Genomic DNA, 26,805 nt, shown 5'->3' on the forward strand with positions numbered 1-26,805 from the left:
CTGTGAAGTATGTCAGTATGTGACATGTATGGCTCAAAGCATTAAGTCAGCTCTTCCACAAACTGAAAGTACCATCGAAATGATGAAACTTGTGGAAGAGCGCTCCCAAACCGCTGATAAGTCTCTTGTTAGGACACTTATGAGTACACTGACCACCATGAAGTTTGATGGTTCGCGTACTATGCATGAGCATGTTATTGAAATGACAAGCATTGCGGCAAAATTAAAATCATTGAGCATGTTATTAAAATCATTCTGTCAATTATGTAAAGCATCAAGAAGCTGAAAAGTATAAAGGTAAGATGCATGAGAAGAAAGGAGGAGGAGGAGGACCCCTTAAAGTGAATGAGGCCTCTTCTTCTAAAATCCACAAGGCCAAACGAAAAGTTTGTCTTTATGGGCAATAGAGTGAAAGTTTCGGTGGAAGCTGTTGGGACGTATTGTTTAATTCGACAGTGGATATCATTTGGACTTATGTGAAACTTTGTATGTCCCTAGTATATCTAGGAATTGAGTTTCAATTTCCAAACTTGATGTTGCTGGATACTCTTTTAAATTTGGTAGTAGTAGTTTCAGTTTGTACAAGTACAATCATTTGATTGGTAATGGTACTTTATGTGATGGATTATATAAATTATGTCTTGATAATCTTTATGCTGAAACACTTATGACTCTGCATCATAATGTTGGTACTAAACGTGCCTTAATTAATGAGTGTTTCGCTTACTTGTGGCACAAACGTTTGGGACACATTTCCAAAGAAAGGATGAAAAGATTGGTAAATAATGAAATCCTTCCGGATTTAGACTTTACCGATTTAAATGTTTGTGTGGATTGTATTAAAGAAAAACAAACAAAACACACAAAGAAAGGAGCCACAAGGAGCACTCAGCTTCTTGAAATTACACACACTGATGTATGTGGTCCGTTTGATGTTAATGCCTTTAATAAAGAAAAATATTTTATCACTTTCATTGATGATTATTCACATTATGGTTATGTCTATTTGCTGCATGATAAGTCTCAAGCTGCAAATGCTTTGGAGATTTATATTGATGAAGTTGAAAGGCAATTAGACAGAAAGGTGAAGATTGTCAGGTCTGATAGGGGTGGTGAATATTATGGAAGGTATGATGAAAGTGGACAACATCCGAGCCCATTTGCTAAATTTTTGGAAAAGCGTGGTATTTGTGCTCAATACACAATGCCCGGTACACCGCAACAGAATGGTGTATCAGAAAGGCGTAATAGGACCTTACTGGATATGGTTAGGAGTATGTTAAGTAATTCTTCTTTACCTGTTTCATTGTGGACTTATGCTCTAAAAACTGCCATGTACGTATTGAATAGGGTTCCTAGTAAGTCAGTTCCAAAGACTCCTTTTGAATTTTGGACTGGAAGGAAACCTAGTATAAGACACCTGCATGTTTGGGGTTGTCAGGCAGAGATTAGATATTACAATCCGCAAGAAAAGAAACTAGATGCAAGGACAATCAGTGGTTATTTCATTGGTTATCCAGAAAAATCGAAAGGGTACAGATTTTACTGTCCTTATCATACTACAAGGATTATTGAATCTGGAAATGCAAGGTTCATTGAGAATGGTGAAGTTAGTGGGAGTGAAACACCACGTAAAGTGGATATTCATGAAGTGAGAGTACAAGTTACATTACCTTGTAGCTCTAGTAAAGTTATTGTTCCTTATGCTATTGAACCAATCAATAATAATGAAGGACAAGTTAATGATCCCACTACTTATGAAGAGATCATTGTTGATGAACCGAATGAACCCATAGTAGAAGAACCACAACAAATAGCATTAAGAAGATCTCAAAGAGAAAGGAGACCTGCTATTTCTAATGATTATGTGGTATATCTACAAGAATCTGAATTTGACATGGGTATTCAGGATGATCCAGTAACGTTTTCACAAGCCATGAATGGAGAAAATGGTGATAAATGGTTAGATGCCATGAAAGATGAGTTGAAATCTATGGAACAGAATAAGGTCTGGGATCTTGTTGAGTTACCAGAAGGGTGCAAGAGAGTTGGTTGTAAATGGGTCTTTAAGACCAAACGTGACTCTCATGGTAACTTGGAACGTTACAAGGCCAGACTAGTTGCAAAGGGATTCACTCAGAAAGATGGCATTGACTATAAAGAAACTTTTTCACCAAAAGAAGGATTCGTTAAGAATTATTATGGCATTGGTGGCTCATTATGATCTAGAGTTACACCAAATGGATGTGAAAACCGCCTTTCTAAATGGAAATTTAGATGAAGATGTGTACATGGACCAACCAATGGGGTTCATAGAAAAGGGTAAAGAGCACATGGTGTGCAAACTTAAGAAGTCAATATACGGACTTAAACAAGCTTCACGGCAATGGTACCTTAAGTTCAATGATACCGTTGTTTCCTTTGGATTTAAAGAAAACATCATTGATCGATGTATACATCTAAAGATCAGTGGGAGCAAGTTTATATTATTGATTCTGTATGTTGATGATATTTTGCTGGCAACTAACGATCTTGGTCTTTTAACTGAGACAAAGAAGTTTCTCTCTAATAACTTTGAAATGAAAGATATGGGTGAGACAGTTTATGTGATAGGAATAGAAATATTACGTGATAGATCACAAGGACTGTTAGGTTTGTCTCAGAAAGCATATATTAATAAAGTTCTAGATAGATTCAGAATGGAAAACTGCTCATCATCTTCAGTCTCAATTCAGAAAGGAGATAATTTTAGTCTCATGCAATGTCCTAAAAGTGAATTGGCACAGAAAGAAATGGAAGGAACTAAAGGTCACATGCTTACTTATAGAAGGTCTAAAAACCTTGAAGTGAATGGATACACAGATTCAGATTTTGTAGGATGCGTAAACACAAGAAAGTCTACATGTGGTTACCTGTATCTTTTATCTGAATGAGCTATATCATGGAAAAGTGCGAAGCAGACTGTAATAGCTGCGTCCACTATGAAAGCTGAATTTGTGGCATGCTTTGAAGCCACGATTCAGGCTAAATGGCTACGGAACTTTATTTCAGGGCTTGGATTGGTCGACAATATTGAAAAGCCGCTGAAAATTTATTGTGATAATTCCGCAGCAGTCTTCTTTTCTAAAAACGACAAATATTCCAAAGGTGCTAAACATATGGAATTAAAGTACTTTGCCGTTAAAGAAGATGTTCAGAAACATAGAGTGTCAATAGAGCATATTAGCACCGATCTTATGTTAGCTGATCCCTTGACGAAGGGACTATCGCCCAAGACATTTACTATGTAAAATGGGCATTATGTCAGCTAGTGAATGATGAAAAATTATAGTTATGCATTAAGTGTTGACACTCTGAGCTCATTGATGAATATATGTTTCTGATATTGTCTTATTTTCAATTTATGAATGCATGCAAGTATATGTGATGATATTGAAAATAATTATGGTCCGTTATGAAGACATTATTGTTGGATATAATGTACACTTCCTATTAAAGTATCATGTTAGGAAGAAGAGTCAATATAGTAGTACATGGAAGGGACTATGCCGACTTGATAGCATACAACCGCCATGACTCATGTTGATTTTATTTCTAATAATGAATTATGATGACGTCAATGTATGGAACCTTTAGCTTAGTAAATGCGCATTAAAGTTAATGTTAATTAAATCATGAAGGGACACCTTATGACATGAGCCAAGTGGGAGAATGTAAAACTATTTGCGTCTCATGTGTGATGTGTGTCAATTGGTTTGATTAATAATAAAAGAGGCTTTAAGGTAATTGACATTTCGTATTAATGGGAATTGACGTTTTGACGTTTTGCATTATGGAAACGTTTCGCATTAATGGTAATTGACGTTTTGACGTTTTACATTATGGCAACGTTTCGCATTTATAGTAATTGACGTTTTGACGTTTCGCATTAATGGGAAGTTACACGAAGTTAATTGAAATTCTGTAACTGGTGACATGGTTCAGTTATATAAAGTGAAAAGTGGTGAGTCTCTGACAATGATAATCTCTCAGAATTCTCTCCTTCATGGTCTGCCCATAAAAGTTGTATCAAATCCCTGTCATAGACGATACAAGGAAAGCAGAGGGTAAAGACTCTGAAAAACAATCTTCCATCATTAAAGTTCTTCATCAGAGTTCTTCCGCACTAATGGAGAAAGGTACGCTCTTATGTGAAAATCATGAATTCTAAAGATCTTCTATCATGTTCTTAGAATGTTAATTGATGAACATGAATCATGAATCATGAATCATTGTTGAAAAGCTTACATACTTTCCCATTTTAGGATTGGCATTCACAATACTTTCAATTATCCGAGTCAAAAATTTCATGTCTGAGAAGCACATGACGTTCAAACTTTTGGAGACTCCCGACTTTTAATGGTGTTAGAGTGGGATAAGGAGGCCCCATGCTGCAGACATAATTCTTATAAGAAGATATTTAATAAATGAAGAGAGATATTTTCACTACCAAAATTTTTCACTACTAACTTACTACCTATCTAATCACTATTAGATTAATATTTTCTCTCTCTTCAAATTTTTTTTAACATTCTCTCTCTTTGATCCAATGGTGATGTGATGTGTAGTAAGTTAGTAGTAAAAAAATTTAGTAGTTAGAATATCCTTACTCTTAATAAATAACTTACATTTATTTGTTCCACTATTTCATTTTCATATTTTTTTTTCCTAATTCAAATCTTCTAAAAACCTAACTAGTTAAATGAATTCATATGAATAAATAAATATATATATATATATATATATATATATATATATCATAAAAATATTTTTTCAGTTACTACAGATAAGTTATATGCATTTACTCCCAAAACGACGTCGTTTTAGAATTGAAATATTAAAAATTTATAATTATAAAGACTATAATAACCCTGAAATAAATTAAAATTATAAAAACACCATGATTTCCGTCCTAAAACCACATCGTATTGGGCTTACTGCAGATAACTTATCTGCAATAAGTAACCGCAGAAAAAATGAACCCTATATATATATATATATGGAAAAAAGATTTGTAATATGACTGCATATGAGTATTGGTGCAGTCACCTAAAAACTACGTCATTTTGGGTGAGATAAAGGAAGTTCGCGTTCAAAATTAATTGTAGGAAATGGAAACATTATATTTGTTTTCACCTTTGTATGATTATGATTCCCCATACTTAATATTTTATATTTTTTTTTATCTTTGTATGCTTATGATTTTCCAAATTTAGTGCTTTTACACTATAAAACGACGTAGTTTCATATGACTGCACCAATCCTTAGGTGCAATCACGGTACATCCGCTAAACCCTATATATATATATAGAGTTATTATTTCTCAAGTTGTTAGAGATAACTTTATCTCCGGTTACTAAATCATAATCGTACAAAGATGGATCAATGGTAATAAAGGAAGAGAGAGAAAAAGTGAATCATAACTATTCAAAGGTGAATCAATTAATATATGAAAATAAATAAACAAAACGACATAGTTTTTAAGTGGACGGAGATAAATATATCTCAAGCTGCTTCAGAAATATTTTTCTCTCTCTATATATATATATGGTTCGATTTTTCAGCAGCTGCTTTACGTACAGTAATGATAAATTTTTCATATATAGGTTAAAGCATTTAATGTGAAAAATTATAACCATACAAAAGGTGAAAGCATTAAATGTGAGAAATCATAACCATACATTTGTCATTGTTGCACGCACAATAACTTTAGATATGATTTTATTATATATATGGATTTATTGTTTCTCCCCTAACAGGAGATAAAATTACCTCTTTTCAACCCCAAAACTACGTCATTTTGAGGGTTAGAGAAATTATTAAAAGGTGTTTTAATAATTTGGTTTGTTTCTTTGTTATATAAATTTTACCAAAATAGCCTTCATTAATTACCCTAACCCTCAAAACGACATAGTTTTTAAATTGCAGGAAATAATTTTATCTCTTGTGATAGGAGAAACAATAATCCCTTTACATATACATACATATATATATATATATAAATATATATATAAAGCAAATCATTTTATATCAGTATAAGTTATATTCTTATTTGACCTTTCATTGTATTTATATCTATTGGTTCTAATTTATTAAATATGTGGGCATTTTGATATACACTCACATCTTAAATAAGTATATTTATATTTTTAACATGAATGCATAAATCTATTTTATCTTATGCTAGAATATTCCACAATATCAAGTAGAATAACGGGGACAACAATACTTGAAGTGTAATACTGATTAAGCTAATTTTTTTTTTTTTTTTTTGAAAAACGATTAAGCTAAATTTAAGTTTAGCTCAAATGTAAGTTAAATGAAATTCAAGTCAAACAAGAGATGAAATTGAACTATGAATCTTCATTGTCATGAAGAGAATAATTATTATTATTCACTTTCTATCATTTACACATGAAAAGATTTTATTCCAAATAGAAAAAAATCAGTAGGAAGAGGAAAAAGATTTGTGAGATTGAGTAGCAAGAAGCTCAGTTCTCAACAGGAGACTACTCTTGGGGTAATTTAAGATATGATAAAATTAAAACCATACATATATTTGAACATATTCAGGGATGCAACTTTGATAATAACAATCTATAATAATAATTGTGATTGATTTCACCATTTATAACATTAAGCTGGAACAGTTCTGCTCGTAGTAGATTGTTGCTCAGTAATCTCATCACCACCTTCATCTTCATTCTCTCCACTCAACTCCTCCAATGATTTTCCTTTTGATTCTGGCACCAACAAAGTGAAAAATATGCCAAGACAATTAACCACAGCAAGCACAATAAGAGTGTTCTTCATCCCAATACCAGCAGGGTAACCTGCATCTCTCTTTGCTGGATCCTTGTCTTGTGAAGCATACAAGAATCCAAATGCTCCCACAATCCCTCCAGCTTTCCCTGCAGCTGATGATATACCATGACATGTTGACCTCAACCTTGCAGGGAAAATTTCAGCAGGCACAACAAAAGTGGTTGAGTTTGGACCAAAATTTGCGAAGAAGAAGGTGAATGCATACATAACAAGAAACCCAATTCTATGACTTTTTTGTATCCAGTGATGATATGGAATAGCAAGTGCAAACATGAAAACTGTCATGAAGAAGAACCCCATGAGTTGGATGAAGAAACGACCCAGTATGTCAATGAAAGCCACTGTGAACCAGTAACCTGGAATAGTACCACAAAGTGCTATAAGTGCTGTTGCTCTTGCTACCTTATAAACTTCATGAATTGCATTCATTTCTTGTGCAGGAGGGAGCCACCCAATGTTAGAGTAAATGTTATTTTGGAAAAGGTTTGAACTGTAATATGCAATATCTAGAAGGAACCAACATGTGGTGGTTCCAAGTAAGTGAAGACCATGTATGCGTGCAAATTGCTTGCTAAACAAACCAAAATTGTTGTCATCTCTCATGGTTATCTCATCTACCTTTTCTTCCTTAGCTTCAATTTCAACTTGCAAAACCTTTGACATGTCTTGTGCTGCTTGTTTTGTATTCTTGGCAACAAGTGCTGTGTACCTTGCTGTCTCAGGCATTTGCATGCGCCAGTAGTAAGTAAGAGCAGCAGGTATAGCACCGAACATCAAAATTATACGCCAAACATAATCAGCTTGAGGCACAAGTGATGCTGCAGCGTTAACTGCATATGATGGAGCATTGTATGCATGATTAAATGCACTTGAAACTATGAGGGAAACAACAGCACCAGCCAAAATTCCAAAGCCTTGCATAGCAAAAACTGAAGCTATGAATGCCCCACGAGTCTTTTTGTTTGCATATTCAGACATGATGGTGGCAGAGAGAGGGTAATCACCACCAATGCCAAATCCAAGCCAGAACCTGAAGAAACATAGTGTGGATATGACACCCTTTGCAGTATGTCCAAAAGAAAGGCCAGATGCAAGAGAGGACCCAACCATAAGGGCAAGTGTTATGCCATAAACCTTTTTCCTACCAAGTTTATCTCCAAGCCAACCAAAAAAAAGTTGGCCTGCTAAAGTGCCACAAAGTGCAACACCATTCACTGCAGCAGACACATTTGGAGGCAGTGTCCCTGGCTTTGGTGCACCTTCAACTGTGTAGTATATTCTCCCAAGCAACTTTGTAACATTTGGTATGCTGAAAAGATCATACGCATCCGTGAAGAATCCCATACCAGCTATGACGATGGCAGTGAAGTGGTACATTTGTGTTTTGGCTGCATCAAGGGCATTAAGCACCACTAGGTTCTCACGAGCCATAGCTAGATTTGTAAGCTGCAACTAGTACTCTTGTTCCAATGTTCAAGAATTCTGGTACAGGAACAAGTTATATATGATTTAGTGTTCAAGATTTTCAAGTATGAGCTAAGCTTATGGCTATTAGAATAATCTTAATTTGGCGGCCCCTTACACTATTAAAAAAGCTGATTTGCGACGGAATTCCATCACAAATTCCATCGCAAATAAAATTTGCGACGAAATGCAATCATTTGCGAGGGAATTTGATAGTTTGCGACGGATTTTATCCATCGCAAATCAACTTTTTTTTATTAGTGATATTTTGTTTGATTGTTCATACTAAATATTAGACTTTCACAAATAATTGTGTAGTTAAAGTTATTCAAATTGAATATACCACTAACGTGTTCAATTTTCAAAGCAAGTCATTTTTAAACACACCCTGAAAGGAAAATACATAATGGTACTTTGATGCTAACATTGAAAAGGAAGATGCACATTTTTCTATGGTGAATATTATCAGCCCAAGCTTTAACTAAATTGATGATGATGATGCCAATCTCGTATGTGTGAGAAGAAAGGAGCAATACTACTACTTTGTATCACAACTGTTCACAACTTCGTAAGTAGAAACAATTGAAATATTAGATAGAAAACCTGTAGTTAGTTACAGTCAGTTGTCCACGACCAAAAGTGTTGTGTAAGTGAGAGAGAGGGACTAACCTGATTTAATTTATGAAATTATATGCACAGAAATCGGGACACAGAATTGTGTTGTCTGTGTTATGGATGAAGGGAAAGGATTGAAAGCCAATAGTGTGATATATAAAGTGCAACCACCATGACAACTGAAATTTATCACCGGTCGGAACACAAGATTGATGGTGCTCTAAGAAAAAGACCAGATGAAACATCACTGTCAACACCACCATGAGGTGGCGGGTCATCAGTTGTTCATTTTTGTCCTCTTGCCGACCCTAGCATTTTAATTTACCACGTAATCGTCTCCAATAAAATTAACTCTCTTACATGGACAATATTGAAACACTTGCCACTTTGATATGGTTTGCAGGTGCGTGATGATGTTAGCAAGAACTATTATTTTTGGGTTACGATGGTAATAAGAATTAGAGTAGGATATTCTAACAATCAGTTAGTATTATTATTAATCTTACTATCAATTAATTTTATCGTTAGATCGATTATGTTGATCCAATGGTTATATTTATTTTCATCTTTGTATGGTTATGATTCCTCCTATTTAATGTGAAAGCATTAAATATAGGAAATCATAACCATACAGAAGTGAAAATAAATATAAAATATTAAATATGAGGAATTATAACCATATAAATATGAAAATAAATATAACCGTTGGATCAATATGATCGATATAACGGTGAAATTGATTAGTAGTAATACTAATTGGTTATTACAATATCCTTCTCATTATTTAATTAAAAAACTTAAACGAATTCTTTTAATATATATATTTTTATTTAGATCTTTTACAGGGAAAGTTTACATTTTATAGAATAAATTTCTTTTAATAGTTAATGACAAAATTAAAAGTTTGAAATTTTATTATCTTGTGCAGTATACATATATTTTACATAATTTAAAAGATAAATACTTAAGAGAGAAAATATAAAATTACGGAGAAAATTTGCATAATTAATTCAAGTATAATATAAAAAGTATAGAATATTTAAAATCATGAAGAAGACTTATATAATCAATTCACAACAAATAAAACTTAATATTGAAAAGAAGAAAAATTACGCAAATGTCATTTCTTAAAAAAAGAGCTCATGGAGAGATACCAATATAATAAAGAGAAAAAAGTATTTAATATCACTTTACATAATTTTGTCTAATATTCACTGAAATGACGTTATTTTGAGGTTGGAAAATTAAAAAATTATAACGATAAAGACTATCATAACTCTGAAATAAATTAAAGTTATAAATACACCATGATTTTTGCCCAAAACGATGTCGTTTCGATAAACATTAGACAAAATTATTTAAAGTAATTTTAGAAAAAATGAACCCTATAATAATTATGAATATGTGATAATGTGTTTTTATTTTCTCATCAATTATTGTAGTTTTACAACTGTAATGCCAAATCAGTGAGTATTTTACACCAATAATTAAAACGACGGTCAACAAAATTGAATTCTATTTCAAAAAATTCACCCATGGCGGCAACAACATTAACCAAAACCTTTTTTATCTCACTTTTTCTTCTTAATTATTAAAATTTGCTTGCTCCCTTAATGGTAGTAATCAACGATATTCAAGGAATACCAAAACGGCCATGAGCGGAGGAGGAGCTTGCTTATGGTCATTGGTCAACGTAGCAAATCAAAACTTTTTTTTATAGGAATTCAATTGAGTTGGACAAAACAACGTATAATATTCTTCTTAAACTGAATAATTTGATAACTAAAATATTACCTTACTTTTCATCAAAGTCGTAATATGAAACAATCATATCCGTTTGGGTCACATATTTAATTTGTCTAATCTTTATTGCAGCAACACGTACGCCTAATGCCTACGTTATGAGCTGCATTATGTTGAACATTTTATTGGTCTTCTCTTTATGTCTCACTAATTAATAATTAAATAAGCTTGACAGGTTTGAATGCCTTTTATATTGTTCAATTGTGTGACATGATTAACTTATCCCAATTGAACAAGAAAGTAATAAATTACAATCATGTTATCGTCTCTAGTCATCATTTTTGAAAAAGTTGTTGATTGGTGTTGAATTTGATATAATATTCTTGAAGAACTATAAAGCTAACTCTGAAGTTTCGGCACCGCGCGAATTCAGGTCTTCGACGATTTTTCTTATCTATTCATTCAATGCTTTGAATATGAGGTTATAATATTTTGTGGGTAAAGCTCATCAATATTTCTGTGATTTGTTTCAGAATTACTTATGTCTTTGTGGTTTTTTTTCCATCACATATGTTCCTGTGATTTGCAAAAGGGTATGTTTTTTTATCATATGCTCATGTGGTTTTTTATTTTTTACAAAACACATGAGCATATGTGATAGAAAAAAAATTACATGGACATAAGTGATTCTGAAGCAAACCACGTGGGCATTGGTGAAGTTTCAATAAAATTGTTCATTTGTCTATGCTAACGGAAATTATGGAGATAATTAAAGGAAGAAGAAGATTTGGGAGAGATAGAATATTGAGAAAATTGGAAAAGTGAGATTTGTAATATTTTCTTTTTTATACTTTTCTCATTCATACTATTACTATTTTTATTTTATTTGTTTTTGGATATAATAATTGTATTCATGTTCAAATTTATAACCTCATGTAAATTGTAAACTACTCGAAATTTTTTTCATTGATATGCTAATCTTAATGGCTTAATATTACTTGAACTTGTTAAAGAGTTTTTTTTTTCCAGCGCGAGTACAAGTCTAAACAGAATTGTTGTACTTTGTACTCAATTTCTACAGCACAAAAATAAAGAAAAAACAATCTTTCAAAAAAAATAAAAAATAATAAAGGGATATTTCATTGATAAAATTATCTCCATCAATTCAAAATTACATCATTTTGGGAATTGAAAAAATTAATTAATAATTTTTTAGAAATTTTATCTGTTCCTTGTTATAAATTTTTTTTTAAAATATTCTTTATTAATTCTCTTAATTCTCAAAATGACATAATTTTAAAATTAATGAAAATAATTTTATCTCTAAATTGATGGAAAAACGATAAATCATAGGTAAATAAGCTAGCTGGTTATTGGTGGAGTTATCGTAGCCCACAGTAGCATTTGGGCTTGGTGATAAATTTTCTAATCATATGGGTTTCTTTGGACTACCACCGCATCAATTGTCCGTGTGAGTGGACTTCATTTACCCAAGTCAATTGTCCGTCTGAGTAAAGAAATGGTTGATTGATCATTTTTTATTTTCTTTAATTCTATTTCACTTTACTTCATTTTTAAATTATATATTAATCTGTTTTTTTTAATTTGTTCTTGTTTGACTAAAGTTTGATCAAATTCTTATTTTAGGTAAGTCATTTATTCCCATACGAGATTTATTTACTCAAATAAATATTGTTCAAAATTTATTTAAATAAGAGCAGATTGGTATATAATTTAAAAAATAAGATAGATTTATATATAATTTAATAAGAGGAGCAAAATGATATTTTTTTAAAAATGACAAAATAGTTAATCAGTAATAAACAAATATATTTGATAAGACAGATTTTAAGATGTGTATATTAAATAAATAAAGCTTTTTTGTTTCAATTTGCAAATCCTAATAACACATTATATCATATGTGTATATAATAAATAATGGGTTTGGGAATGAAAAAAGATGTTTGTTTTTGAATATTTGTTCTTTATTCTCTGAAAGATAAAAATAAAATAGACTGATTTTATCAAACTCAATTCATAATCATACCTGTTCTTTATACTTGTTAGCATCAAAACATGGAAGTTTTATTTTATTTTTTAAAATTAAATTTAAAAATAAAAGACACAGAAAATTATCGTGAAAAAAACCTCCTGAACCTCACTGGAGTAAAACAATACTAAAATTAAAAAATATATAAATTTTTTGAAAACGTCATCACACCATTATATCTTAACATATATAAGTGCAAGTTGATTAGGTGTCCTATTGTTTTAATTTTCTGCATCTCTTAAGATTTGGTGCATATATAAAGGCTCTTTGATTAATTATTCTGCATTCCGACAAGTGGTGGAGCCTCCATGCAAGTTGTTCAAATATAAAAACAAATCCCAGCGCCTAAACCTACGAAGAAAAACGCCAAATTCCACTCTGCCACTTAATTAACTCACCATTCTCATATGAACTTTCAATAATGTCCATTATTTTAATTTTTTATTTGTTCCTTTGTTTTGTTAGTTTTGTGAAGAGAATAGATAGCGAAAACCTTTTATAAAATATTTTCTTTTAATAGACAAGAACATATTTTAATATCATGATTTATTTTAATAATTTAATATCCTAATTTAAATTAAATTAAAAACAGTTTAAAAAAAGCAAACTAAAAAAAAAACTTCAACTATTCACATGTAGGGTGCGTGAAGACTCCGCACATGTGGACAAGGACAACTATTAAACTATTCACCTCGATCTGCATCAAAGCCTAAAAATCATTTCACAGGTATTGATGAATAATCTCACTTTGGAGCAGGGTGACCGAACCGATCCAAATCGATTCAAATCGCGGTGACCGAACCGAAAAACCGAGAACCGAATAAATCAAAAATCGAAAAACGAAAAAAAAATCGCAAATTTTAATTGGATTGGATCGGTTTTTGGATGGGTTGATGCAAACCGATCCAATATGTTAATTTCCCTCTACCTACTTGGATCTTTCCCCAATCATAGCCCAAAAATTTTTAAACCCAAAACTCATTGGGTATCAAACTATCAAATAAAACCAAGAAAAAATCTAGTCACATCTCATCAACAATTTTATATTTGTAGAGTTTCATATCTCATTGCCAAAAAAAATATATATTATAGTTTACTAATGTTTTTGTATTTATAAAAATAATAATTTACAAAGCCAATATATACAAAAGATGTTATTTGCATAATAATTATGAAATAAATTTTAGAATTTTTAAAAAACCGAAAACCGATTCAATTCAAACCGAAAAAAATTGGATTGGATCAGATCAGATTTGAAAAAAATCCAAACCGAACGGATGATTACATGATCAAACCGAAGGGATTGGATCAGATGATTTTTGCTTCCAAAACCGATCCAATCCCAACCGCGAACACCCCTACTTTGGAGTAAACTTAAAAATATAATAAAGAAGTGATTAAAATAAATGTATTCAAAAGATAATAATATTTTTCTGACTTTAGCAAAATTTTAAAAAATTTCCTTAGACTGAAAATTGTTAGCATTGTGGAAGTTGTCATTGTGCATATGAATGTAGCTTTTGATTAACTTGGCCTTATTGTTTCGTGTTTACTATTTACGTGCTTCTTCAATTGTTGAAGTAGAGATTGAAATCAAAAGGCTTTCAATGGCAAATTGTTCCAAAAACACAAAATGGAAGTACCATGTTTTCTTGAGTTTTAGAGGAGAAGATACACGCTTAGGTTTCACTGATCACTTATATGCAGCCTTGGTGCGCAAGAGTCTAATAACATTCAGAGATAATGAAGAACTTGCAAGAGGTGAAGTCATCTCACAAAAACTCCTCATTGCAATTGAGGAATCTCTTTCTGCAGTTGTCATAATCTCCAAAAACTATGCTTCCTCATCTTGGTGTTTGGATGAGTTAGTTAAGATTCTTGAATCCAAACATGTGTTGGGACAAGAAGTGTTTCCAATCTTCTATGGTGTGGATCCCTCTGATGTAAGGAATCAAAGGGGTACTTTTGCAGAAGCTTTTAGGAAACATGAAAAAAAATTTGTACGAAACAAAGACAAGGTGCAAAAGTGGAGAGATGCATTAAAAGAAGTTGCTAACTTGTCAGGGTGGGACTCTAAGGATCAGTAAGTGCATGCGTTTGTTGTCATTTCAGTTGTAAACTTTATATATGATGATTTTGTAAATTAATTGGTCTTTTTCATTTTATATAATTTTAATTTATGAGTTGATTGTTTTGGTTTTTTTCTTTTTATGTAGACATGAAACAAGACTCATTGGAGAAGTTGTAGCACAAGTATGGAAAAAACTGGAACCAAAATTCCCAACATATAATGATGGATTGGTTGGAATTGACACAAGATTAGAAGATTTGTATTCAACTCTGAAGCTAGAATTGGAGGATGTTCGTTTCATTGGGATATGGGGCATGGGTGGTATAGGAAAAACAACTCTCGCTGCTACTCTTTTCAAGAAAATCAGGAACCATTTTGATGTTAGTTGCTTTGTTGCCAATGTTAGAGAGGTGTCGGGGGAAAGAAACCAAGGTTTGCTACAGTTACAAGATAAAATTCTTTCTCATCTAAATATAAAAGGAATGGTAACTGAAACTTTAGGCCAAGGAAAGGACAGCTTAAGAAACATTTTATCCAACAAAAAGGTTCTACTTGTCCTTGATGATGTAAGTTCAAAAACCCAACTTGAGAATTTGGCTGGAAACCAAGAATGGTTTGGTCCAGGGAGTAGAATTATAGTCACAACTAGGGATAAGCACTTGTTGATATCCCATGGAGTATTGTTTGAAATGTATGAAAGTAAAATCTTAAATAATAATGAATCCCTTCAACTCTTTTGTGAGAAAGCATTTAAAGAAGCTGATCCTGAAGAGGATTATTTGTTGTTGTCTAAAAATGTAGTTGAATATGCTGGAGGTCTTCCCTTGGCTCTTGAAGTGTTGGGTTCTTTTCTTTGTGGAAGAAGTATATCTGATTGGGAAGATGCTTTGATTAAGATTAAACAAGTTCCACATGATGATATCCTAAAAAAACTTAGAATAAGTTATGACATGTTAGAAGATGAGCTCAAGACCATATTTCTAGATATTGCCTGTTTTTTTAAGGGATGGTACAAACATAAAGTGACACAACTATTGGACAATTGTGGCCTTCACGCAACTGTTGGATTAAATGTTCTTATAGAAAAATCACTTGTGACTTCCGATGGAAGAGTTATTGGGATGCATGATCTACTTGAAGAAATGGGTAAAACTATAGTTTTTCAGGAATCACCTAATGATCCTGGTAAACGGAGTAGATTGTGGTCTCTAGAGGATGTTGATGAAGTGCTGAGAAAAAATAAGGTAAGTGCTAGTTTTAATGTGACATTACTTTTGCTGCATTCCTTGTGTTTTATGTTACTTATTTGACTATTATTGTTTATTAGGGAACTGAAATTGTCCAAGGTATAGTTCTGAAGCCTGCACCATCTAAGCCATATGAAGCTTTACATTGGGACCCTGAGGCTTTCTCAAAAATGTGTAATCTCAGACTACTAGTTGTATTACGTAATTTGCATCTACCCTTTGGTCTCAAATGTCTTTCTAGCTCACTAAAAGTTCTTGTATGGTGCGGATATCCATTGAATGCTCTACCACTTGGAGTTCAACTAGATAAGCTTGTTCACCTACAAATGAACAACAGCAAAGTTAAGCAACTATGGAATGGAACTCAGGTAAGAATGCTCAATTAATAGCTTTTAGATAACTTAATATCAGCCTAGGATTTTTCAAATGCTAATCAGTTTCTTATTTTTTTTATTCAGTATGTTAGAAAGCTGAAAATAATTAATCTGAATAATTGCAAAGATCTACGTCAAACTCCAGATTTTTCTGGAGCGCCATATCTTGAAGAGTTGTATCTGAATGATTGTACAAAACTTGCTGAAGTTCACCATTCAATTGGACAACACAAAAAGCTCCAGATATTGAGCTTGATAGGATGTGTAAACCTTAAAACCTTTCCAAGTAAATTGGAAATGTGTTCCCTGAAAACGTTCTTGCTTTCTGATTGTTCAAACATTGAGAGACTTCCAGATATGGGGGAAAACATGACATGCCTCTCTGTCCTTAACTTAATGAATTGTGATAAAATATTTTGCCTCCCAAACAGCATTAGTAACTTGAAGTCTCTCAAGACTCTCAACATATCAGGATGCTCAAAAGTTTGTTCCCTACCAGACAATATAAACCAAAACAAGGCTTTGGAGGATCTTGACTTGAGTGGAACTGCTATTAGAGAATTGCATCCATCCCTACTTCAGTTACACAATCTCAAAAGGTTATCTTTCAGGGAATGTAGTAAACCAACATGCTTAACATTGCCTCCTTTTGTCTCAGGTCTTTCCTCATTAACTGTTTTGGATTTGAGCTATTGCAATCTCACTGATCAGTCAATTCCTTCTGATCTTCATTGCTTATCATCATTGGAGAGACTAATTTTGAGTGGCAACAATTTTATCCATTTCCCTGATCATTTCATTGCTAATATTCCAAAGCTTCGTTGCCTTGAATTGGAAGATTGTTCACAGCTTCAATCGTTGCCAGTGCTTCCACCACATGTGCGCTTGTATGTAACAGATTTAGCTGAGAGGGAAGCTAAACAGTTAGATGAAGAAAAGCTATGGAAGTTGTTTGAATCAAGTGACAAAGAGCTCTTTCAGTCACCTGTATATCGCGTATGTGCTTTTTCTACATATTTTAAATTTTTCCATACATCAGACATACTATGTTAATTAAATTTAGCGCATATAACTTTTTAACTCGATTAGCACAAAAAAGTCACATGTTATGTACGACGTATGGATGAATTTTTCTTACTTTTGTAAATTATTTACTAACCACTCCATGTTAAATCCAGACTAATAAGGATTAGGACGAGGATAATCCTTGTACATGGTCTTAACCATTGTGTATTTTTAAGAAAGTTGTTGTACGAATTCGAACTTGTGACATTTTCAGTCACATAGGGAAAACTTTAGAGTAGCGGTAAAGTTGCTCCTCGTGAATAAAAGGTCACGGGTTCAAGTACGGAAAACAACCTCTCTACAAAAATGCAAGAGTAAGGCTGCTTACTCCATTCCTCTCGCAAATCGAAAAGTCTTGAGTTGAAAAACTCTCTTTGTTACAGATGTTTGATTATGATGATCCTATGTACGTGGAACTCCCACCACGGTCAGATAATCAGAAATTTTTACCCTTGAGCTCATCATATGCGTCAGAAAGTGATTCATTTGCATCAGTAACAATGGAAGTTCCTGATGATTGTCGTTCAAGTGATTGGTGGGGAGTTGTTGTATTTTTTGCCTTAGAAGCTCCTGAATTTACTACGGACAATCCCATGCTTCTTATTTGGAGCTTTGAGTCTCAGGATCCTGCAGATGGAACCTCCTTATTTTTGGTCGCAGTTTCAACAGAAAGTAAAGAACTTCACATGTTAACAATGATCGTGAGTGGTGATTATATATACATTCGGAGACACCAAATTGGGAACAGCGAGCTCAATGGGCGTCCCTTTAGCAAGCATCCAAAGAGAGAGTTGAGGGAAATCAGAATGCTGCGTTTTGAAGTTGTAACCCCTGGCTGCAAGATAAGGAAGTGTAGGTGGCGTGTGTTGCGCAAGGAAGATAGTCTTCAAGAATTGCAAATGTTGTACAACAGCAAACTTTTTGAGACACCTTCTGATTCTGAGCATTCAAGTGGTATGAGCAAATCAACTATGGATGAATCTGAGGGAGTGGAAGCTACTGCTTCTGATGAGCATAACATTGAAAAACCTGATGAGAACTTGTTGGTAAGTGACCTTCCAATATTCACATGCAATTAATTAAGATGGTTTGATGGTTGTATTGTATTCTCTTTGTGCATCTCATAATGTTTTAACAAGAAATGTTTTATTTGATTGGTTTAGTTAACTTATATGGAAAAAAGAAACCAATTTCAAAACAAGAAAAAGTGAAAATAATATCAAAACCTTATGTCTCCAACGTGGGACTCTAAGTCTCATGCAATGCCAGCATGATCAGTGACACTATCGATTGATACAAATTCTAGAAGAACCTCAATTCAAAGCTAGCTCATAAGGTAGGAGAGTCTAAAGTTTATATAAATCCCACACCAAAACCTTATGTTTCTGATGTGAGACTCCAAATCGCATACCTTGCAATAGAATCATAACAAACTGAAAATAGAATGGAGAAATGGAGAGTGAGAAAACAGAGAAAACTTATGTGAAGATTCTGATTGTTACTACTAAAAAACTTCTTTAAGCTGTTATAGTCATAGGTATTTATAATGGTGAAAGTAGTGTAACTAACTTTGAAACTATGTATCTTCAACTGCAACTAACTTCTAAGTCAAACACTTTCGTAATATGCATTATATACATACAACAGCAAAGTAGACATAAGCCAGTTTAATATCCATAATACTCTAAGATTCCTCCCCCGTCAAGCTTATGGTTCATGGAGCAACTGGAGGAGGTTCAAGACTTTGAGTTTGACACGTAAGTAACAAAATCTAGTTACAAACTAGCCATTGCAAAGAGATTGTTTCTTGAACTCCAACTTTCAGTTACAAACTAGCAATGTTACAAATTATTTTATTTTTTTGTTCCTCTTAAGTTAAATTATGAAACAAAATTTTGGGTTCACCGTGATTGGAGTTAAGGACAAATCTATCTAACATGTGCTACCATTGTGTCTTTGTTGCAGGGAAAAATGTTTCACCATATTAGACAAGGAGTGGGTTTAAGCGCGCTAGCTTTGATGTCAATGATGATAGGTGCTACACTATACCTTTCGCCTAAGCAAGGCTTTAAACTGCACAGCCCAACAAATGAGGCCACAACTAAACTATTAAAATCACGTTATGGAATCGGAATTAAGGTCAATAAACCGCAATTTCTACGCAAACATAACACAAATGCAAGCCAGCGATTGTCATTTTCAGCACATCAGCCACCAAGGAGGTTGAGTTTCTATCGGTTATTTAACTAGATGAGAAACTTTATGCTCCATCAGAGTCTCGTTATTTTTAAGTACTTTATGTTTCATTTATTTAATTCTAACAGGACCTTGTAACGAAGCTCATTTTTGGAAACTTTTTTATTAAAAGGTTTTGTTCTGCATCAGTCTCTTGAGCCCAATATGAAGGCCGAGCTTTTGTACCCTTAACAAAAGTTTTCTTTCGCACCTAATTTCTAGAGAGCATTTTTAGTTCTCTCTTGACTTTTGCATCCAATAATGGGTATTACTCTTGTTCAAAATTTGACACCTGTGTTATGAATAAATTATATATTCCTGAAAATATATAGACAAAGTATTAGAGTTGTTTTTTCTCTTCTTAAAAAAACATGTTAGCAGATGTGACTTGTTCCCATTGGACGGATATAAATGAGACAATATGTTGCCTCTCACCTTTGTGAGATTCACCTAAAAAATTTTGCTACTATATATACCTCACTTGTAACATCCCGAGCGCTGACGAGAGCGGGGAGTGATCGTCGGTGCGAAGAGACACGGACAAGGAGCGGCTCTTGACAGGCTTCTAGCGGGGGTTACATGCATGGATGAATCGAATCGACACCCGAAAGAGAGAGATTCCAAAGACTGTGCAGATGTGAGACTGCACAGTTTGGGATAGCTTATAAGAATTAATTGGTACTACCTATACTAACAAGATGCATCTACTTTTCAGTAGCCCGGAACGGAAGAACTCCATAGTTAAGCGTGCTTGACTTGGAGCGATTCTGGGATGGGTGAGCTCCTGGGAAGTTTTCTCAAAAAGTATGCGAGTGAGGAAAAAGCACACTGAAAAGTCTCGTGTTAGTATGTGGGTATCAGAGCAGGGCCTCTCTCCCAGTACGGTGTGGTTCGAGGACGAACCAGGCGGAAGCTGGTGGGCATGTAACATCCCGAGCGCTGACGAGGGCGGGGAGTGATCGCCGGTGCAAAGAGGCACGGACAAGGAGCGGCTCCTGACAGGCTTCCAGCGGGGGGTTACATGCATGGATGAATCGAATCGACACCCGAAAGAGAAGGATTCAAAAGACTATGCAGATGTGAGACTGCACAGTTTGGGATAGCTTATAAGAATTAATTGATACTACCTATACTGAAAGAAAATGGCCTTGAAGGCCGATGACATGTGAGGATGAAAACAAAAAAAATTTCAAAGCGGAATCACACATGCTAATCAAGATACATGCTTTAAGACAGTATGATGTACCTTGTTCATGATTCAAAACTCTAAGATGATCAGTGTTAGGTTTGAAGGTTCAAACCCTCCAACGTTGATCCACACCACCCTACGTCAAGATGCAAGAACCCTTCTTGAAAAGCCACCAAACGAACACCACAAGGAAGACACTTTAGGCATCCCAATAGGAGAAGAAGGAGGCAAGGTTAATGTATTTAGATGAGTGAATTTTTCAGCATGAAAAACTCACAAAGTGGCGCATGGATTCTATGAGAAAAGGCTAGGTAATTTTCGAAAAACCCTAAAGAGAACCTCACAAAAGGAAGCACATTTGGAGATGAGAGAATGATTGAATTGAATCAGATTTTTCTCCCAAAATCTGACCTATGTAGCGCCCAATGGTGGAGGAATAAGTGGAGTTGTTGCAATTCAAATCTAGCCAACAACCTCCTATCATATCCTCATGAGACTAAGTCTATACCTAGTCAAAAATCTGACTTAATAACCATCATATGGCCAGCCATATGGTGCGCCCTTATTCAGCCCAAAAAGAGTCCAAATACATTGAGTAGTTGCATTCAAATTTGAACCAACTCACTCACTTATTCTCTCAACCAACCAAATCTGATTGGAGCTTATTTGGTTGATCATATGACCATCATAAGACCCCAAAATCAGCGCCTCAAATCCGCCTTGGATGATGCCCAAAGATCTCCTCTTGATACTTGGGATTTGTTACAACAAGATCTTATCTTATCCTTTTGTTATGAAACAACTTTTCATAGCCAATTCAAATTGGAATTCATACATTTAAATTCAAACGTTAAAACATTCAAATTCAAAATTCAAAATTTAAATTTTAAATTTAAATATTTGATAATTAATTTAACTAATTAAATTAATTAATAATGTCTTGGACCATCCAAGCCCATTACATGTACCATGTGCCCTTTCCCTCTTAGGTGGGCTTCCAAACTTCTTCTTGGGCTAACAACCTTTATTAGGCCCAATACCTTTAATGCTATATTCATCAAGACAATAAGGTGTTAGTGTGTGACCTATTAGGTCCAACATAGCCACTGACATAAATGGGCTTGGGCCCAACAAGCCCACAACCCATTTAATGACAACACAGAGCACTAGCAATGCTTTGTTGCCCCAGAACTAGTAAGGTTAATGACATGATCATCCTATTACATATATTTGGTTACCGTATGTATTTCCTTTCGTCTCGATTACCTTCCCTTTAAACCTAGGGTGAGAAAATGTATCAACCCTTGCGGTTTAGGGTAAGCTTTAATTCGAAATAGGGAATCTTCAATTTACTGACTCTAAAGGAAGATCATCTCATGATCTCTTTTACTATGCTTAGTTTCCTGAGTCGTGTAAATGTCATCCTGATTTTTCCGGTTTACAGATAACCTAATCCTTTATAGAGATTTGACGAATTCCTTTCGCTTATCACCCTAGGCATGTGCTCTTTCAGGACATGCCCAAAAGTATACCTATGAGTCTCCATGTTTCAGGCAGACGAGGTATACAATCAAAACATGCCTTCTAGAACACAGTCTAGGTGACAACTTATGGTCTAAAGAAAGACATACCCAAATATTAAGAGACTAATGTAATGATACTTTTGTAAGATTTCCTTATAGAGTCTCTTTGTGAGTCTGTTCAGTGCGAGTTATACCCTTATAGGTCCACCCACGACTTTAGCTAAGACATCTCCATATCTGTAGCTCATGAGGTCTTTACCTTGTATCCGAATACAAGTAGATAAGTCGTGCTAGTCTTACCCGAGATTACTGATCCCCATTCTCAGTGTCTCTAGACTAGGAACATAAAATTAGGAATAAACATCTAGTATCCTTAAATCCTCATGATCGTGATCTTATCACATATACTCAAGAGATACCTATTTTATTCCAAGGGGTTTATCCAGTTACTCATATAATATATTAACAATAATATTGAGACCAAATATGAAACAGGATAAAGAGTGCTTATTATTTATTTGCGACAATATAAAAAGGTCCACATATGTGCTAATCTAATCAAAAGATTGTCTCTAGGACATCCATATACTAACAAGCTCCCACTTGGCCTAGAGCCAATCTGACCTAAGTCGTATACTTAAAGCCTCATAATGACTATCATGTTTTCTCTGAGAAACAGCCTTCGTCAGAGAATCGGCTAGGTTATCATCTGTGGGAACATAATCTATCTTTACATCCATTCTATCAATGATTTCTATAATCAAGTGATATCTGTGGAGCACGTGCTTAGATCTTTGATGAGACCTAGGTTTCTTTGACTGCGCAATGGCTCCTGTGTTGTCGCAAAGCAACTGTATGGGCTCATCCACGCTTGGAACCACCCTTAGTTCAGATATGACCTTCTTGATCCACACGGCCTCTTTAGCCGCTTCAGAAGCAGCTATGTATTCAACTTCTGTCGTTGAATATGTTGTAGTCTCCTGTTTGGAACTCTTCCAAGACATTGCCCCACCATTTAAGGTGAATACGAATCCTACTGTGACTTGCAGTCATCTTTGTCACTCTGAAAGCTGGCATCAGTGAATCCTTTCACTGAAAGCTCATCAACCCCACCATAGACCAGAAGCACATCCTTAGTTCTTCTCAAGTACTTAAGGATGGTCTTGACTGTTGTCCGTCCAGTGACCTTCTCCAGGGTCTGTCTGGTATCTGCTCGTAATGCTCAAGGCATATGAGACATCTGGTCTCGTACATATCATGGCATACATGATGGATCCAATAGCCGCAGCGTATGGAATTCCACTCATGCGATCCTTCTCAGACTGTGACTTAGGACACATAGCCTTGGAAAGTTGTACCCCATGACTGACGGGAAGAAAACCCCTTTTTCGACCCTTCCATGCTAAACCTCTTTAGCATATTGTCAACATACGTGGATTGAGATAAACCCAGCAGCCTCTTGGATCTATCTCTATAGATCTTTATACTATGTATAAAGGCCGTTTCTCCCAAATCTTTCATAGTGAAGCTTTTTGAAAGCCAGTCTTTCGTTGTTTGTAATGTGGGGATGTTATTTCCTATAAGTAATATGTCATCTACATAAAGTACCAAGAAAACGACATTACTCCCACTAACCTTCTTGTAAACACAAGGTTCATCCTCGTTCTTGATGAAATCGTTACTCCTAACGACTTCATCAAAACTAATATTCCAACTCCTTGATGCTTGTTTTAGCCCATATATTGACCTTTGAAGTTTGTATACCATATGATGTTGGCCTTTGGCTTCAAAACCTTCAGGTTGTGTCATGTACAGTTCCTCCTTTAAGAATCCATTCAGGAAGGCAGTCTTGACATCCATTTGCTAAATTTCATAGTTGTGATATGTTGTTATGGCAAGCATGATCCTAATAGATTTGATCATGGAAACTGGTGAGAAAGTCTCATCATAGTCAACTCCTTGTCTTTTACGATATCATTTCGCAACCAACCTATCTTTGTAGGTTTGAACGTTGCCATTTGCATCAGTCTTTCTTTTAAAGACCCATTTATTACCGATAGGAACTATTCCTTGCGGTTTTGGAACCAAGGTCCATACCTTGTTTTGATGCATCGAATCTATTTCAGATTCCATGGCTTCAAGCCATTTAGAGGAGTCAACATCCTTGACCGCCTCCTCATATTTATTAGGTTCATCATCCTCAACAGTTTGTTGATTCTCAATCACAAGCCCATACCTCTCAGGTGGATAGATGACCCTAGTAGACCTATGGAGTTGTGTGTTTACTTCTCCATTGGAGAACATCGCCTGCGGAGCAGACTCGGGTTCCTCAATCTGTTCTTGTGGTCCTTGAACTTCTTCAAGATCAATCTTACTCCCACCAGCTCCTTGAGAGATCAAATCCTTCTCAAGGAACTCAGCATTCTTGGACTGTAACATCTTGTGTTCATCCATGGAGTAAAAGTAGTATCCCTTAGTACCTTTGGGATACCCCACAAATAGAATTTAGTACTCTTAGCACTAAGTTTGTCTGATGCCAACGCTTTGACATATGTTGGCGATCCACATACCCTGAGGTAACTCAGGTTGGGTCTTTTACCATTCCATATCTCATATGGTGTGGTCTGAACAGATTTAGATGGTACCCTATTTAGAAGGTATGCTGTTGTGTCTAAGGCATATCCCCAAAGCGATTTTGGAAGTTGAGCCTCACTCATCATAGACCTAACTATGTCTAACAAGGTTCTGTTTCTCCCTTCGGAGACACCATTTTGGTGTGGTGTGTAAGGTGCAGTAAGCTGTGAGATAATTCCATTTTCTCTCAGATAATCCTGAAACTCATGGCTCAGATATTCACCACCACGATCTGATTGCAATATCTTAATCATCTTGCCACGCTGTTTCTCTACTTCATTCCTATACTCTTTGAAATTTTCAAAGGCTTCGGATTTATATCTCATTAGGTACACATACCCAAATCTTGATTTATCATCTGTAAAGGTAATGAAATAGGAGTATCCTCCTCTAGCCTCTATAGACATTGGGCCACATACATTAGTGTGAATGAGTTCTAATAACTCACTAGCCCTATGACTCTCAAGCCCTTTGGGCTTGTGACGAGTCATTTTCCCAGCTAGACAAGATTCACATTGTCCATAGGATTCCAAATCCTTGGAATCTAGGTATCCATTTGCATGCATCCTAGACAATCTTGTTTCGTTTATGTGCCCTAGTCTACAATGCCAAAGATAAGATTGATTATCTGTCCTAGGTCGTTTCACATTCATATTGAGCACTTCAGTTCCCATTTCCAAAACATATAATCCATTTATTAAAGAAGCAGTACCAAAAACAATACCATTCAGAATGATCGAAAATGTACCATCCCTAATAGTGAAAGCAAAACCATCTTGTTCTAAACAAGAAATATAAATAATGTTTCTAGAAATACTTGGAACATAAAGACAATTATTCAAATGCAATAAAAGGCCCGTAGGAAAAATGAGGTCGGTATCTCCAACAGCATGAGCAGCAACTCTTGCTCCATTACCAACGCGGAGGTCCACCTCGTTCTTCTCCAATCTTCTAGGGCTCCTAAGCACCTGCAACGAATTGCAAATATGAGAACCACAATCAGTATCCAATACCCATGAAGTCGGATTAGCACAAGAATAATTTATCTCAATCATATAAATACCCGAGGTAGAAGCATCACCATGCTTCTTGTCCTTCACACTCTTCAGGTAGTCTGGACAATTCCTCTTCCAATGGCCTTTCTTGCCACAATGGAAGCACTCAGCATCGCTTTTGTCCTTGGATGCACTCTTACCCTTCTTTTTTCCTTTCTTCTTCTTGGGTTTGCATTTGGGTTTGAGGGAGTTTCCTTTTGCAGGCTCCTTGCCCTTACCCTTGGCCTTGCTAGGCCCACCAATCAAAAGAGATTGTGTCTTATCCTTCTTGATAGACACTTCAGCAGTTGTTAACATACTCAACAACTCAGGCAAGCTCACAAGCATCCCATGCATGTTGTAATTCATAATGAATTGACTGAAGGAAGGTGGAAGTGAGATGAGGAGTAAGTCATTACTTAGCTCAGCATCCATCACGAAGCCTAGATTTCCTAGCTTCTCAATGAGCCTGATCACTTTAAGAACATGACTGCTCACAGACATCCTGCATGAGAACAATTCTCTAGAGGCCTCATACCTCTCATGCCTGCCTTTAATATCATACAACTCCTTGAGATGTAAGACAATAGAGGGAGCATCCATATGCTCATGCTGCTTTTGCAGTTCGGGCGACATGGATGCCAACATGATGCAGACTGTCAATACATTGTCATCCATGTGGTGTTTATGAGCTTCG

General features: G+C 34.9%; 2 protein-coding genes across 3 annotated transcripts; one reads left to right on the forward strand and one right to left on the reverse strand.

Annotated features, from left to right (window-relative positions):
* Window positions 1-6,413: 6,413 nt before the first annotated feature.
* LOC133285110 (probable inorganic phosphate transporter 1-5) lies at window positions 6,414-9,132 on the reverse strand. Of its 2 annotated transcripts, none has more exons than XM_061482283.1 (2): window positions 8,998-9,132; window positions 6,414-8,346 (listed from the first exon to the last, which is right to left on the reverse strand). In XM_061482283.1, the coding sequence occupies exon 2, from the start codon at window positions 8,293-8,295 to the stop codon at window positions 6,676-6,678; it is 1,620 nt and encodes a 539-aa protein (XP_061338267.1). In that variant the 5' UTR covers window positions 8,296-8,346; window positions 8,998-9,132; the 3' UTR covers window positions 6,414-6,675. The 2 variants fall into 2 exon arrangements, with proteins under 2 accessions (XP_061338267.1, XP_061338268.1); XM_061482284.1 differs by lacking the exon at window positions 8,998-9,132 and having other exon boundaries at window positions 6,414-7,142; window positions 7,221-8,984.
* A 5,211-nt stretch (window positions 9,133-14,343) lies between these two features.
* On the forward strand, window positions 14,344-19,743 carry LOC133285111 (TMV resistance protein N-like). The gene is made up of 6 exons (XM_061482285.1): window positions 14,344-14,819; window positions 14,953-16,051; window positions 16,135-16,422; window positions 16,513-17,424; window positions 17,877-18,539; window positions 19,459-19,743. The coding sequence occupies exons 1-6, from the start codon at window positions 14,344-14,346 to the stop codon at window positions 19,741-19,743; spliced, it is 3,723 nt and encodes a 1,240-aa protein (XP_061338269.1).
* Window positions 19,744-26,805: the final 7,062 nt, after the last annotated feature.

This window comes from Gastrolobium bilobum, unplaced genomic scaffold (assembly GCF_033153095.1).
Source record: "Gastrolobium bilobum isolate Gb01-03AN ecotype WA unplaced genomic scaffold, APGP_CSIRO_Gbil_v1 utg88755, whole genome shotgun sequence".
Classification (NCBI taxonomy): Eukaryota; Viridiplantae; Streptophyta; class Magnoliopsida; order Fabales; family Fabaceae; genus Gastrolobium; species Gastrolobium bilobum.